Below are 13,938 nucleotides of genomic sequence, written 5' to 3'. Positions count from 1 at the left end.
AGAAGTGGAGTTTTTAGGTCATAAAATTTCAGCAGAGGAAGTAAAACTATTGACCAAAAAATTTGAAGCAAAAAATTTTCCAAAACCAACAAGTATTACGTCTTTACGTAGTTTTCAAGGCATGGTCCAGCAATTAGTAAAATTCAATCCATTACTTGCTAAAGTAGCTGAACCCTTGCGAGATCTTTTGAGTTCAAGATCAGCATGATTTTGGACCGAAAATCATACCAGAGCATTCAATGAGGTTAAAAATAGTTTAACCAATCCACCCCTTTTGGCACACTACGATGTTAAAAAACCTGTAAAAGTAAGAACAGATGGAAGTTTATTAAATGGACTTAGCGTAATAGTTTACCAGAGTCATAATGGTATATACAAAGCAATTGATTGTGCATCTAGATTTCTTACGACAACTGAAAAAAAATTTTATCCAATCAAAATGGAAATGTTAGCAGTAACATAGGGGTGCACACACATGTCAAAATATTTGTACGGTTTGTCAAATTTTATGTTAGAAACAGATCACAAACCATTAATTCCAATATTAAATTATCGTTCACTTGTTGATATGTCTCCAAGAATTCAACGTTTAAAATGATGTTATTAAGTTTTTCATGTAATGCAGAGCATGTTGCGGGCAAATCTATTACTGATGCAGATGCAATGTCTCGAGCATCTGTATCTAATCCTACAAATGAAGATGAGATTGCAGAAAATGATCTTAAAGTGTATGTTAGTTCAATAATAAAAAGTATGCCTGCTACAGAGAGTCGTTTAGAAGAAATGAAGAAAAAAATGCAGAAGATGAACTTTTAAACCAATTGCAAGAAAGTATCATTTCTGGATAACCAAATTCCAAAAAATACTGTCCGGTGAATCTCCAAACTTATTGGGATTTTAAAGATGAAATAGTTAAAATTGATGAACTCTTATTATATTAAAATATAATAATAATCCCAGTTAGTATGCGAAAGGAATTTTTTTTAAAATAGCATGAAAGTCACTTGGGAATGGAGAAATGCAAACGTCGTGCACGTCAGAGTGTTTTTTGGCCAGGTTTAAATAACCAAATTGAACAGTTAATTCGAAAGTGTGAGGCATGTATTCGAAAGAGTGAGGCATGTATCTCCCATCAAAGAAGAAAGAACCTCTGCTAACTCCTGATGTCCCAACTTGGCCATGACAAAAACTTGGAACTAATTTGTTTCAGTAGGCTAATAAAAACTATTTAATTGTTGTCTATTATTATAGCTTGTGGACTGAGGTATTACTGCTTTCAAGTACTGGATCAGCAAATGTTATATAAGCATGCAAAGAACCTTTTTCTAGAAATGGTATCCCTGAGGAGTTAGTGTCAGATAATGGTACACAATATAGTTCGAAAGTGTTTCGTCAATTTTTTCAACAGTGGCAATTTAAGCACAATAAGTAGTCCACACTATGCACAATTGAATGGTTTAGCAGAGGCAACTGTAAAATCAATAAAACTGTTGATAAAGAAATGTTAAATTTTGATGGAGGACATTTATAAAGGTATCTTAATTTTACGTAATGTTCCAAAAATATGTGGTTTATCTCCAGCGGAACTATTACACGGGCGTCAACTGTGAGATAATTTACCAAGGTTTCAATCTCGAAATAAGGAACAGTCAAAATTTGCAAGAATAATAGTCAAAAAGAGAGTTCAATCTAAAAAATACAATGATAAAAATATTGGTGCTTTCGAACCATACGTCTATAGACAAGGTCAAACTGTTGCAATTCAAAATGAAGTAACTTGTAAATGGAGCCTTAGAGGTATTATAATGAAATGCGTTGCTCCTAGATCATATGAAGTAAAACTAAATCACAATGGACATATCCTTCCTCGAAACCAGATTTAACTTACGCGATATCTGCTCCATGCCGGACTCGGGATAACGTGGGTGTAATGCACAGAGGACAAGCTACTTTTTCGTTTGAAGAATGCAATAGTGGTACAACGTCGTTGGAGTTGGAGAGTGAGAATAATAAAATAATTAAAGAGAACAATTTAGCTGAAAATACAAAAGAAGATCAAAGAATTCGATTATGAAGTCGTGGGCAAAGAATAAAGAATAAAATACCACTCGGTTACAAAGATTTATGAATTAGTTTGATTTCTTGACATTTATATATATAGTTTGTTTATTAGGGACATGTGTTATATTATTATACATGTATGTATATATATACATCTTATATATCGGTGCCGGTCATAAGGTAAAATATATTATGAACACAACAATGAATGATAAAAGTTAACGCTGTCCATCACCTAGGTTAACTTTTCTTCCACCCCCAAAATACTTTTAAGTGTAGTTAAGAACCTTTTAAAGATATATGCCATCACCCCTACACTAATTATTACTTCACTGTGGACTATGTTTAAAAAATTTAAAGCTAATATTAGCGTTATGTTACAGGAACTTGATGGTATTACACTTTGATTTGGGATGGTTAATCAGAGACTGTATCCGTGGTTTCTTATCATATGAAAATTGAACGGACTTTCATTAAAAATAAATGATATTTCTGTAACGTTGTTGCAATGTCAAGTTTAAATACCATGAAACATATGTTTTTCTTTTTTCTTTTATCTCTTTATCCATCACAATAATGTAAAAACATTGACATAAATTCCATATTTTACTTTTATCTTCTGTAGATTATAGTTTCTGTTATCTCCAATTAACTCATGCAGTTTATCTCTTATTTCCTCAGTACAATTTGACCGTCGAAAACCACCTCTAACACCAGAATTGATATTATCTGTTGATAAATGTTGATGGACCAGACGTCGTAGCGAAGTCTTACATATATGCAAGAGTTCCGACACTTCTTTTACACTTTTCCCTTCCCTAACTACAAGATTAATGATCAAATTTTTTACTTCATTATTAATTTTTGTGCATTGTCTTTGTGCTTTATTCATTTTAGAATTTTAAAATATGAAAGAGAAAACAGGCTTAAACTGAATATAAGGAAGTTAAGTTATGTGATAAAACTGTTCATCTTAATCATAACTATTTGCTATGATAAAGATGAACCTCCAGATTAAATGCAAAAATCGGTAGTGTTTTTTTATTGCGTTTTATTAATCATAATTTTTTTTTAAAAGCATATTGTTAATCTTGTCTATAGATAAACATAACATTTTTTTTGCACATATGATTTCAGTCATATTTGCATAAAAATTTTCTTTTTACTGCCATACTCTGACAAAATGTTCGGATTTATTTTCACTTTTTAAGTTTTTAAGTAGAGTTTTCGCCGTTAACAGTTCATGATATCTTTTTATTATTATTATTATTTTTTTTTTTCAGAGTTAGGCTAGTTTTATGAAATCATTTGATGGTATAAACTCATTTTGAACTTTATCCATGACACGCTATATCTGAATAGTTTTGTAGATTGTTTCTAAGAGAAGTTGTTGCTAAGAAGAACTTATTTGTTTCTTAGAGAAGTTCTAAGAAAAACTTATGCAAAAAATGCTATAGTTCAAAAAAAAACTTTTTTTTTTTAGACCTGTTTAGGGGAAAGGGATTTTTGGCTGAAAAAATTTTTTTTTCAATTTTGATTTTCCTTTTGTTTTTTCATTTTTTTCAGGCTTCTCACTTAGCGATTGTTTATAAGGGGAACTTGTCAGCACGGCAGTAAATCTCTTACGCCTTCTGGTTCTGTTCACTCTTTCTTTGGCTACGGGGTAAGGACTTATGTCACTAGCCAACATGGGTGTATCACTAGAGGTGCTGGCCACTGGCGGATGTTGCGATTGAATGGTTATCTCACTTTCAAGGGCAGGCATTTCTGTTGCTTCTGCCGCCTTAAACTTCCAATCCTCAAATACATTCCTATTCACTGGCCAAATTCCAGTCTTTTCATATATATTGCGAGGCTGGCAGTGCGCAGATAGGCCTTCGCAAATATAGAAGTTATTTAGAATTCTGTGACGATTCGCCCGGGATGTGATCTGAATCTGAATCTCGGAGTCATAATAAGTAGATAACGGCTTCATAAATGCAACATCAAGAGGTTGCATTCTGTGAGTACAATGCGGTGGGAGACAGATAATTGTTATAGAATGTTGTCTAGCCAAATTAATGGCCTCCAAATTCTTGGTATGTGAGGCATGATCATATAATATAAGTAAAGCAGGGCTTTCCTAACTAGGCTTTACACATTCAATGAAAGGTCTGAGCCATTGGGTAAACAATTCAAGTTAAATCCAGCCAGTCTTATGACAGGCATAAGTAGATCCTGCTGGTGCGCCGTCCATTAACTCCATTTTCATGCGCTGCCGAGGAAAAATAAACATAGGTGGGATATATGTCCCAGATCCACTCATGCAAAGTATTGTAGTAACCAACCGTCCTCTTTCAGCTGAAGAAAGGATGCTAACTTGTTTTTTCCCTTTCAGTGCTATTATTTTGGCATTATTGGACTGGACAGTGGTAATGCCCTTCTCATCCACATTAAAAACTTGATGAGGTTTAAATTTCTTCTCATCGATTTTCCTTCCCAAAAGGTCAAAAAATTTGCCCACATTTACTTTGTTAAATGCTGAAGCTCTTGCAATGGAAGTGGATTCTGGGGTTCCTATAGATAAGTGCGAACATCGTCTTAAAAACGATGCTAGCCAGTCTTTTCCAGCTCTTTCTTTTGCAGAGTTAAAACGGTTGGGAATACCGTTAATTTTTGAAAGCTGAAAGGCCAGTCTACGGACATCTAAGCTGGTAAGACCAAAAAACCTGGCTTCCATTTCTACTATGTTATCAGCCAGATCTGATTCAAATTTGGAGGAGAAAATGGGTTTTCGTCCAAGTGGAAGACTGGTCAATTCTTGTACTGGATGATCGTTGCATTTTACCTTGCGTTTTAGAGTTGACCGAGGGACATTGAAGATTTTGCTAGCTTTTAGATTGCTGTCATAGCTTCTGCTGACCACTGTTGCCTCACTTTTTTTTTTCAAATGTTCTCGGAATCTAAAAAAATGACCAAAAAAAAAGAGTGAGAACTTTTATACGTTTTATTTTCTAAAATTTTAAACCACTTAAGCGTTTATAAAATAAAAACATAAAAATGTAGTTTTTAAAAAAGAGTTGAACGCATAAGAGTCTATTTTCAATGTGCTATTCCTAAATGCGACCCCAATCAAAGATGTATGAAAGAAAAAATATCTAAAAATGATAAAGTTTTTTTAGCATAAAAAGAAATTTTAAAAATTAACACATTTATCATTATGACTAATAATATGACTTAAGGAAGTTGTTAGTGTCTATTTAATTAATGCACTCCAAAATTCTTAACATTTTTACAGAACTGTTGGATCTTAAGGTGGTTTATACTAATGAGAAGCTGTTGTTGGTTTTTTAGCTTTTTTTTATCATGAATAACAAAATTGGTTATTAATTGTTTATTTTTTAATCTCAAGTTAATACTTAACACACCCAGACTAATAATTAATGTCAATGAAACTCCTGGCTCAATACTGACAATACAATAAAAGCAGAATTAGCATTGAAAATATAATAAGATGAAAGGAAAATGATGGAAATAACGTGGGTAATATGGGATGGTATCCCATATTACCCTCATTTAGGTATCTCATATTACCCCACTATATAGCACACTTCTAATTTTGTTTTTTTTTATGTACCACGTGGAATGGACAACCCTTAAAAGGTATTTTATGTTTAATAATTGGTCAATTACTAATTAAATTCTGAATATAGTAAGAAAGTTTACCTTTTTAGACTACTTTGGCCTCCTGTAACAAAGTCGATGTTATGTAAGGTGCACTGGTGAAAACTTGCAAGACTTTTTTCAGACGCAAATAATTCGAAAGAAAACAACTTATACTTGCGGAATTAACCTCCTGACATTAGTCTCGTTTCCAATTCAACAAATATTTTATAGCACTGACCTACAAGTAGATAATAGGGGTATCCCATATTACCCACTATCACATATTACCCGACTTTCCCCTATATCCAAATAAGATAGCAAAGTCATTTTCTTTTGACAAATCGTTTTTTCGTTAAAATCAAATCAAGAACCCACAAATAAACTTATTAAAACTTCATTAATTTGTTAAAAAAAAATATTTTTTCTAAGAAAATCGAAAAGCAACTTTTTTGGTGGGCGTACTAGCGTGTTTGGATAATAGTAAATAATTAGGCAAACGTATTTTAAAAAACTTTATAAGAATATATTTTGAAATTGTTTTTTATTCCTAGTACCAAATATATATATAAAAAGTTATTTTACTTTAGCGATTGAATCCTATCAAAAAGAGGTTGCGGAGCAGGCGAAAAAACAGTCAATTAACCAATCACCATTTGCATGTGGCCAGTATTGTTCTCCATCATGCGCACCAAGTTGTAATGCAGGTATTTTTTTATCTTTATTTTTATTTTTATAATAATAAAAAAATATTATGGCTATATAAAAAAATGTTCAAAAGAAGTTCAAAACGTTCAAAAGACGTTTGAAAGACGTCTTGTTTACGTTCCGTGCCCACTAGGACTTTGATATTTAGCGGTGGTCTTCAAAATTTTCAAAAGGTTTACATTACAAAAATTTCACGCTAGCTTCCTAAAAAATGTTCCTTTTGTTGCAAGATCTAGCAGCAACTTGATCTGAACCTGGACCTTTTGATCTGAAGTTAGCACTCTAACTACGGCGTCACGGTTTAAAGGTAGATTCTGCGCTATTCAGTTAAGCAGTTCAAATTAAAATTTAAACAAACTCTTTATAGATGCAAACTCCTTTTTTTTCTAAAGAAATTAAATGTGCTATGTAATATTAATACTTTTACAGTAACATATATTGTTTTATTTCAGTTTCTAAAAGAAGAGGAAGGTGGGGGGGGGGGGAGGGGGTTTGGGGGGAAGGTTAGAGCAGAAACTTTTCTTACCCCCTACCCTCATGTTTAAAATAAAACTCATAAAGTTAAAACCTAAAAATTTAAGGAGTTTATTCTTCTAAAACCTTTGATCAGCACTATTAAGTTCAACTTTTTAAAGGGGTAATAAAAATTAGTAAAATTATTTTAAATTTTTTTTTAAAAAGAATAAAAATTATTTTTTAAATATTTGTTTAATAATGCACACATGGAGTTGTTTTTAAAAAAAATCTTGATCCAGATCAAAGATTTTAGGGGAGTAAACTCTTTAAATCTTTTGGTTTTGACTTTATGTGTTTTGTTTTAAAAATTTATTTATCATTTATTTGTCGCTTATCATATTCAACTTTTATGTTCAAAAATGAAAAATAGTTTATTTTTTTATTTTTTATATAATTATTTCTCCCTGTATTGATACCATTGTACAGTTTATGATTTCAAAGGAAGCAGATAAGAAGACAAAATAAGTAAAACTCTGTTTAAATCTACAACTAAAAGAAGAGTTTTTGATATGAGTGAGAATATTGAGCAGCAAGCTATTGCCGGAATTCGAAAATGTGAGATGCGTTGAAAAAGAATTTCTTTTTTGAAAAGACTTACATATTACAACAAAAGTTGAAGATATTTATAAAACTTAATGTCTTTTTTTGAGAAAAAACATGGGTGTAAAATCAATGAATGAGTAAAAAATGTAGGATTAAGCCTTTATCAAGAAAAAAAGCCTGGCTGTATATCTGCTCCTTTGTATCTTCGCAGATAAGTGTTAGCTATAAACTGCATGGATTTTTTGAAACACTCAATTCAAATTATTAAAAATAAGTTATAAATTTAAAAAAACCTATGCCCACTTCCTGTAGAACTTTTGCAAAATCTGCAAAGAAAGGCTAAACATAAAAAGTTTTTGTTTTTATCAGCTTTGCGTTGACTGTGAAAAGGAAATTCATTTCCATGTGTTTTCGAAAAAGATAGGATCTTTCAATGTGTTTTTGAAATAAGATAGGATCTGAAAGAATTTTTATTACAAAAGAAAAGTAATTTAGCTGAATAACTGAAGTCTAATGGCTTTGTTGCACAACTGGCCTACTTTGTTGCACAACTCGCTTACTTTTGAGAAATACTGCACTAAATGTTGTGAACAAGTCACTACAATCACCAGAGACCACTATGTTTTAAGCTACAACAAAACTCAAACATTTTCAATAAAAACTAAAGCAGACTGCTTAATCAAAGGAAAATTTTCAACTTTAAGAAGATGTGCATCTAAATAACATCAATAAAAAAATTTCAGAAATTATGTGCCTCTGTAAAAATATTGTTAACGAAATTTTAGAATGGTTTGGCTCTGACACTAACTTTATCAAAATTGTGTGCTCCTGCAATTTGCTGAAGAATAGAAATTCTGATAAATTTGCAGTCAGATATGACAACAAAAGGCTCTTACGTTTTGGATTGAACCATAAAAGAACCTTCCTATTATAAGCAAAGCAACTCTCATGTTATTTCTAACATCCTGAGGATGTGAAGTTGATTTTGCCAAATAAGTATCATGAAACCGAACACAGAAACAGACTATAAGTTGATGTGAAATGCTTGCATGGCACTATCTACGACTTAGTCAGACATTAAAGACCTTGTGTGTAAGAAGCAAGTTCATCAGTCACATTATTTGTTTTAAATTTAAATTAAAAAAGGTTTTTTTAAACATATAATATGTTTTTTTCATTCCCACAACTAATAATATTTTTTTTTTAACTTACAACTACTAGTGCCGGGAATAAGGAGATGAAAATTATGTTTTTCTGAAAAAAGTAAAAAATTAGGAATTAAAAAAAATACTTAAGGAACCACTGTTTTAAATTAACGTAAATAGAAAAGAGAGCGTTTTTTTCTCACTTTTAAGTTTCACTTTTTTAATATGGAGTTTAAATACAGGTTTATTCATTTTTATATACATGTTTATTCATTCTTATATGCGTTTTAAAAAAGCACAATTTTTTCAAAACAAAATGTTCTTGTTTTTTCATAAACGAGGTTAAAAATACTTAAGACGAAGACTTTTTACATTCGATGATGGTTTATTTAAGGTACAAACTACCCTCTTTTTCTTACTTAATTTACTTAATTTAGTATTAGGTCTTTGTTTAATTTTATTATTAAATTTATTGATTGATTAAATTATTATCTAATTGTTCATTTATCTAGATTTAAATTTAATTATTTATAATTAATAATAATACACAAATGTTTACCCTATGGATGGAAGAGAAAATAGCAGTGCCAATCGAAAAAAGTTACAAAAGAGCAGATTGAAATGCTTTTGTATTTAGGTAAAAGAAATGAACCTATAACAAGCATTTCCACTTCTCTTATTTTATCTAAGCGCACAGTTTAAAATCTTGTTAAACAGAGGAGAATTTGACAGCATGACTTCATTCAAGTCGCTTTCTGATAAAAAAAAAAACAAGGTGAAATACTTATAAATGCTCAAATATTATTATAAAAATATTATTGAATTATACGTACAAGAAAGCAATCATTGTACGCAAGAAGCAATAAAAAAAATCTTTATGCAGCAGGCTTCAACATGTCTCAGCCAACTATTTTAAGAAAACTCAAACGCTCGGATTTTTCAAAAAGGTATGTTGTGCATTTTCCAGAAGAACAAAACTCGCCACGAGTTATTGATGCGTGCTATGCATTTGCAAGCAAAAATAACGGAATTTCAAATAAAAAACTTATTTAATTGGGGAAAACTGGGCTTAATGTGCACACCAACAGCACATATGGTTATTTGCTAAGAGGTGCACCATGCTTTAAACAGTTGTATGCAAATCGTGGCAAGAACGTTAGTTTGATTTGTGCTACTTCAACAATGGAAGTGCTGGCTTTTGAAATAAAAACTAAAGGCTGAAATGCATATTTATTTTCTACTTTTATTACTACAATGTTGGCACCAGCGATTAGGAATGCAGATATAGAAGCAGTGGTGCTTCTTATAGACAAATGTAAATTCCACTGGAGTCTTTCAATTAGGCAAAAACTAGCCTCTCATGGCTAGTGTTTGCCTAATTGAAAGCAAGTATCTACCAGCATACACGCCACAGCTTAATCCAATAGAAAATTTTTTTTCTTTTTTAAAGCATACTTACAAAAAGGGAGAAAACCCTCGAAACAGGGATGGGGTAATCAGGAAATTTAAAATATTATGGATACTACAGATTTTAATTGAACTCCATTTTACAACCATATGCGTTGTAACATAAATCTAGCGCTGGCTCGGCAACCATTTTTTTAATACATACCAGTGGCAACAACCTAATTTATATTTTGAATATATTAATATAAAAACATAAAAGCCTATTTATTGTTTATATAAAATTATATTAAAGATTTTATGGGTAGTCTATTTGCATATAAACGCGCATATAAGAATGACTAAACACGCATATAAAAATTAATAGATACGCATATAAAAAAGAATAGACACGCATAAAAGAGTGTATAACCCTGTTCTCATTTTAGATATTCTTCCATTTAATACTTAATTTATTTTTGTAGTGCAATCGAAACAAAATTACTTTAATACAAAACTTAATATAATACAAAGCTATATTTTCAATATATATATATATATATATATATATATATATATATATATATATATATATATATATATATATATATATATATATATATATATATATATATATATATATTCAATACATGAACATGTTATTTTTAAATTACTTTTAAAATATTTAGATTGTTGCAGGGGAATGTATTCTTCAGCACCACCTCCTCCTCCACCTCAATATCAAAACCATGTCATTGGACCCTTTGAAGCAATAATACAAATGCCATGTGGCGATAGTTGTGCAGCACAGTGTGCCCCATCATGCAGTCATGGTAATTAAAAACTATAAACTAAACTACACATTATTATTAACAATTTTATTGATGTAAATCTATACAAAAAGCAAAATATTATCCATCATCCATTTGCAAGCAATTTAAAATAGTTTCGTTTAAAATAATTTTTTGATACTCTTAAGTGAACTAACACTTCTTTAAACAATTGCTTTTGTATATACCTAACTTTTTTACAATATTGCACCTTTTTTTATTATACGTAGTAATAATATTTGGTATACATTTAAATATATATTATATAATAAACTTTGTTTACACTGGTTTAGTATGTAACACTATTGCATTATTTTTAATAATGATTTTAATTGATTTTCAAATAAAATTTTATCAACTCTTCAAAGGCATCTAAAAATTAAATATTTTTGTAGCTTGCTGTTTCGGTGGAACAGTGCAAATTGATCCTTCACAATATATTGAAATGATGGCAAATCAAATGCAGCAACAAACTCAAAGCTCTCAAACTCCTCCTCCTCCACCACCACCTCCTCCACCTCCACCTCCTCCTCCACCTCCTCCTCCAAAACCCCCAAAGGCGCAGCATGTACTTAAAAAAGTACAAAATCTTAAACCAAAACTAACTTTAAAATGCGATCCTAGTTGCGAAAAGCTTTGTCTGCCATCATGCGATTTTATGTGCTGCATACCAAAATACTTACGAAATACTAAATTTGCTCACTTAAAAGAAGGTTAGTTATTGTTATAAATTATTTAGGAATATAATTTTTGTTTTATTTTTAATATATAAGTTTTAATATATCATAAACGTGTAAATACCTGGTAATTTATAATATTGATCTGTTAGGATACACTAAACCAAGCGCGTCGTCAGCTTCAACGGGCCAAAGTTCACCAGCAACCTGCAGTGGTCAATGCAGTCATTCGTGTTATCCATCATGTACCAAAGAATGTTGCTTTTCTAAAAATAGTCAGCAAAGTTTATCGCTCTCACAACCAGTGCAAAGTGTTTTACAGCAATCTTTTTATAACACGATGTCACAATTACCAACTTCTTGCTCACTTGGTTGTTCAAACGCTTGCGCCCCGTCATGCACTCCTCAATGTTGTTTTCCTAGTGTGGTAAAACCACCTAAAATGATTCATATTAACGTGCCTCCCATTCACATTACACTACCAAATAATTGCGACAATTTTCCTGGTTGCCAGCAGTCTTGTCTGCCGAATTGCTTACCTGCTTGTTGCGCTGAACCAAATATTATTTCTTCACAACAAATACAATATCCAATTCCACCACCAAATTATCCTGCTTCATCGTGTCCAATCCAATGTTCTCAACAATGCACTCCTTATTGTCCTAGTTTTTGTTGTAAACCATTGCCGCAGTTTTATCCTCAATCACAGTCTTCTCTACCTTTTGCTCCAATTCCCCTAATCCAACCTCCTCCCCCTCCTCCACCTCCACCTCCGCCACCTCCTCCACCTCCACCACCTCCACCACCTCCACCACCTCCTCCACCTCCACCACCACCTCCTCCATTTATATCTTCATTTTCAGTACCTCCTCAAAGTTGTCCAATTCCTTGTTCTCCTCAATGTGCGCCAAGTTGTAGTGAAAGTTGTTGTAGCTCGCTTATACCTTCACCGCCAGTATTAAGAATGATTGATACACCTGCAATCTCAGCTACAACCACTTCACCTTTTGAATGCAGTCCAAGCTGCAATAGTATATGTGGACCATCATGCAGTCCATCGTGTTGTAGGGCTGGGTCTTCGCCGTATCTCCCACCACCAATGCAAGTAATTGATATGCCTGTTATGCATTTTACAATGCCAGATTTCGATAATCTTCAAACGGAAAATGCATTATCTACTCCTTCACCTGTTCCTCAATATCCTAATGTAATGCCTGCTTCAGGATGCCCAGGCGATTGTTCTGATTCATGTGCTCCAAATTGCAATCAAGAATGTTGTTCTTCAAAGCCCAGTGTTGCAACAACATCAATGGTAACACCTTTTTTGGCGGAAATAAAATGCCCTCCTCCTTGTCCAGTTAGTTGTGCAAACTCTTGTACCGCAGCATGTTGTTCATCTCCTACCCCATTTGTTGGAGAAAAAACTGAAGTTTATGACAAAACATGCCCTGGTGAGTGCTCAGCTTATTGTGCTCCGGCATGTACTCAAGATTGCTGCGAATCCACCTCAGAAATGAATTCAATCGAAAAAGAAATAGATAAAAACGAGGACTCGTGCGAAGAATCGAATTGCAGCCAGCAAAAAAAAGAAGGCGTAGGGAGCTGGGATAAAAAATCAAAATCTGTAAAACCTGTTTTGGATGATAAACGGAGCACTATTCCAAGAGCATACTAAAATTTCAAGGAGATCCTATTATTGAGATTAATTAATTGCTCCATAGTAAGAACTGAATATATGAACAGAATTCTTTTTTCTAATATATATTTAAGTTCAAAGCATTACAACAAATTTAAACATAAAGATAAAATCTTTAATTTTTGTTTAACTATGGTAAGTTGGTCCATTTGCAAATAATTTGAAGATTATGCGCATGAGAATAGAAACGGTTTCTATCAAAAACTAGACAAAACAAATTTTTAAAACAATAAATTGTTAAAACTGACAAAAAATTATATAACTTTTCTTATTGTTATGGTTGTAAAACATGTTTGCATGAAATGTTTATATATATATCCTCAAAGTAATTTCATAATCGCATACGTCAGTCTTGAAGTATTTGAAAGGAGAACTGAAAGATACGATTTACCTGGTCTTCTATTTTTGCACAAGCATGAAATTCAATATAAGCAACAACCTTGTTATTATGGTTACTTATAAAAAGCCACGCACGTTCAGCTATTCGAAATTCTAATTACCAGTGGTAAAAAAACGTTTAGAATATTAAAATATTTTTTGAGGAATTCTCAAAATATACATATAAAAAAAACAACCTATGCGATTATGAAATAACTACGACGATTTGTATATTTTCTAGCATATAGTATTTTTATTTATTTAGTTTTAAAATGTAGAACTAGCTATGTAACCTACGATGTAAATAATTTAATCTTTATTTTCAAATTATTTAATATATTTTGAACGATAGACAAAGC

General features: G+C 31.8%; 1 protein-coding gene across 2 annotated transcripts in view; it reads left to right on the top strand.

The window, feature by feature from the left end:
* Window positions 1-13,930, top strand: part of LOC100215343 (keratin-associated protein 16-1) — a 31,347-nt gene extending 17,417 nt beyond the window's left edge. For both annotated transcript variants that reach the window (XM_065813176.1, XM_065813175.1), the window contains exons 5-8: window positions 6,294-6,410; window positions 10,688-10,831; window positions 11,224-11,541; window positions 11,658-13,930. In XM_065813176.1, the coding sequence (XP_065669248.1) occupies window positions 6,294-6,410; window positions 10,688-10,831; window positions 11,224-11,541; window positions 11,658-13,180 (2,102 nt within the window). In that variant the 3' untranslated portion in view covers window positions 13,181-13,930. The remainder of the gene's footprint in view (window positions 1-6,293; window positions 6,411-10,687; window positions 10,832-11,223; window positions 11,542-11,657) is intronic.
* Window positions 13,931-13,938: the final 8 nt, after the last annotated feature.

Source organism: Hydra vulgaris, chromosome 12 (genome assembly GCF_038396675.1).
Source record: "Hydra vulgaris chromosome 12, alternate assembly HydraT2T_AEP".
Classification (NCBI taxonomy): Eukaryota; Metazoa; Cnidaria; class Hydrozoa; order Anthoathecata; family Hydridae; genus Hydra; species Hydra vulgaris.
The sequence above is the reverse complement of the archived record's forward strand: the minus strand, read 5'-3'. Positions and strand labels throughout refer to the sequence as shown.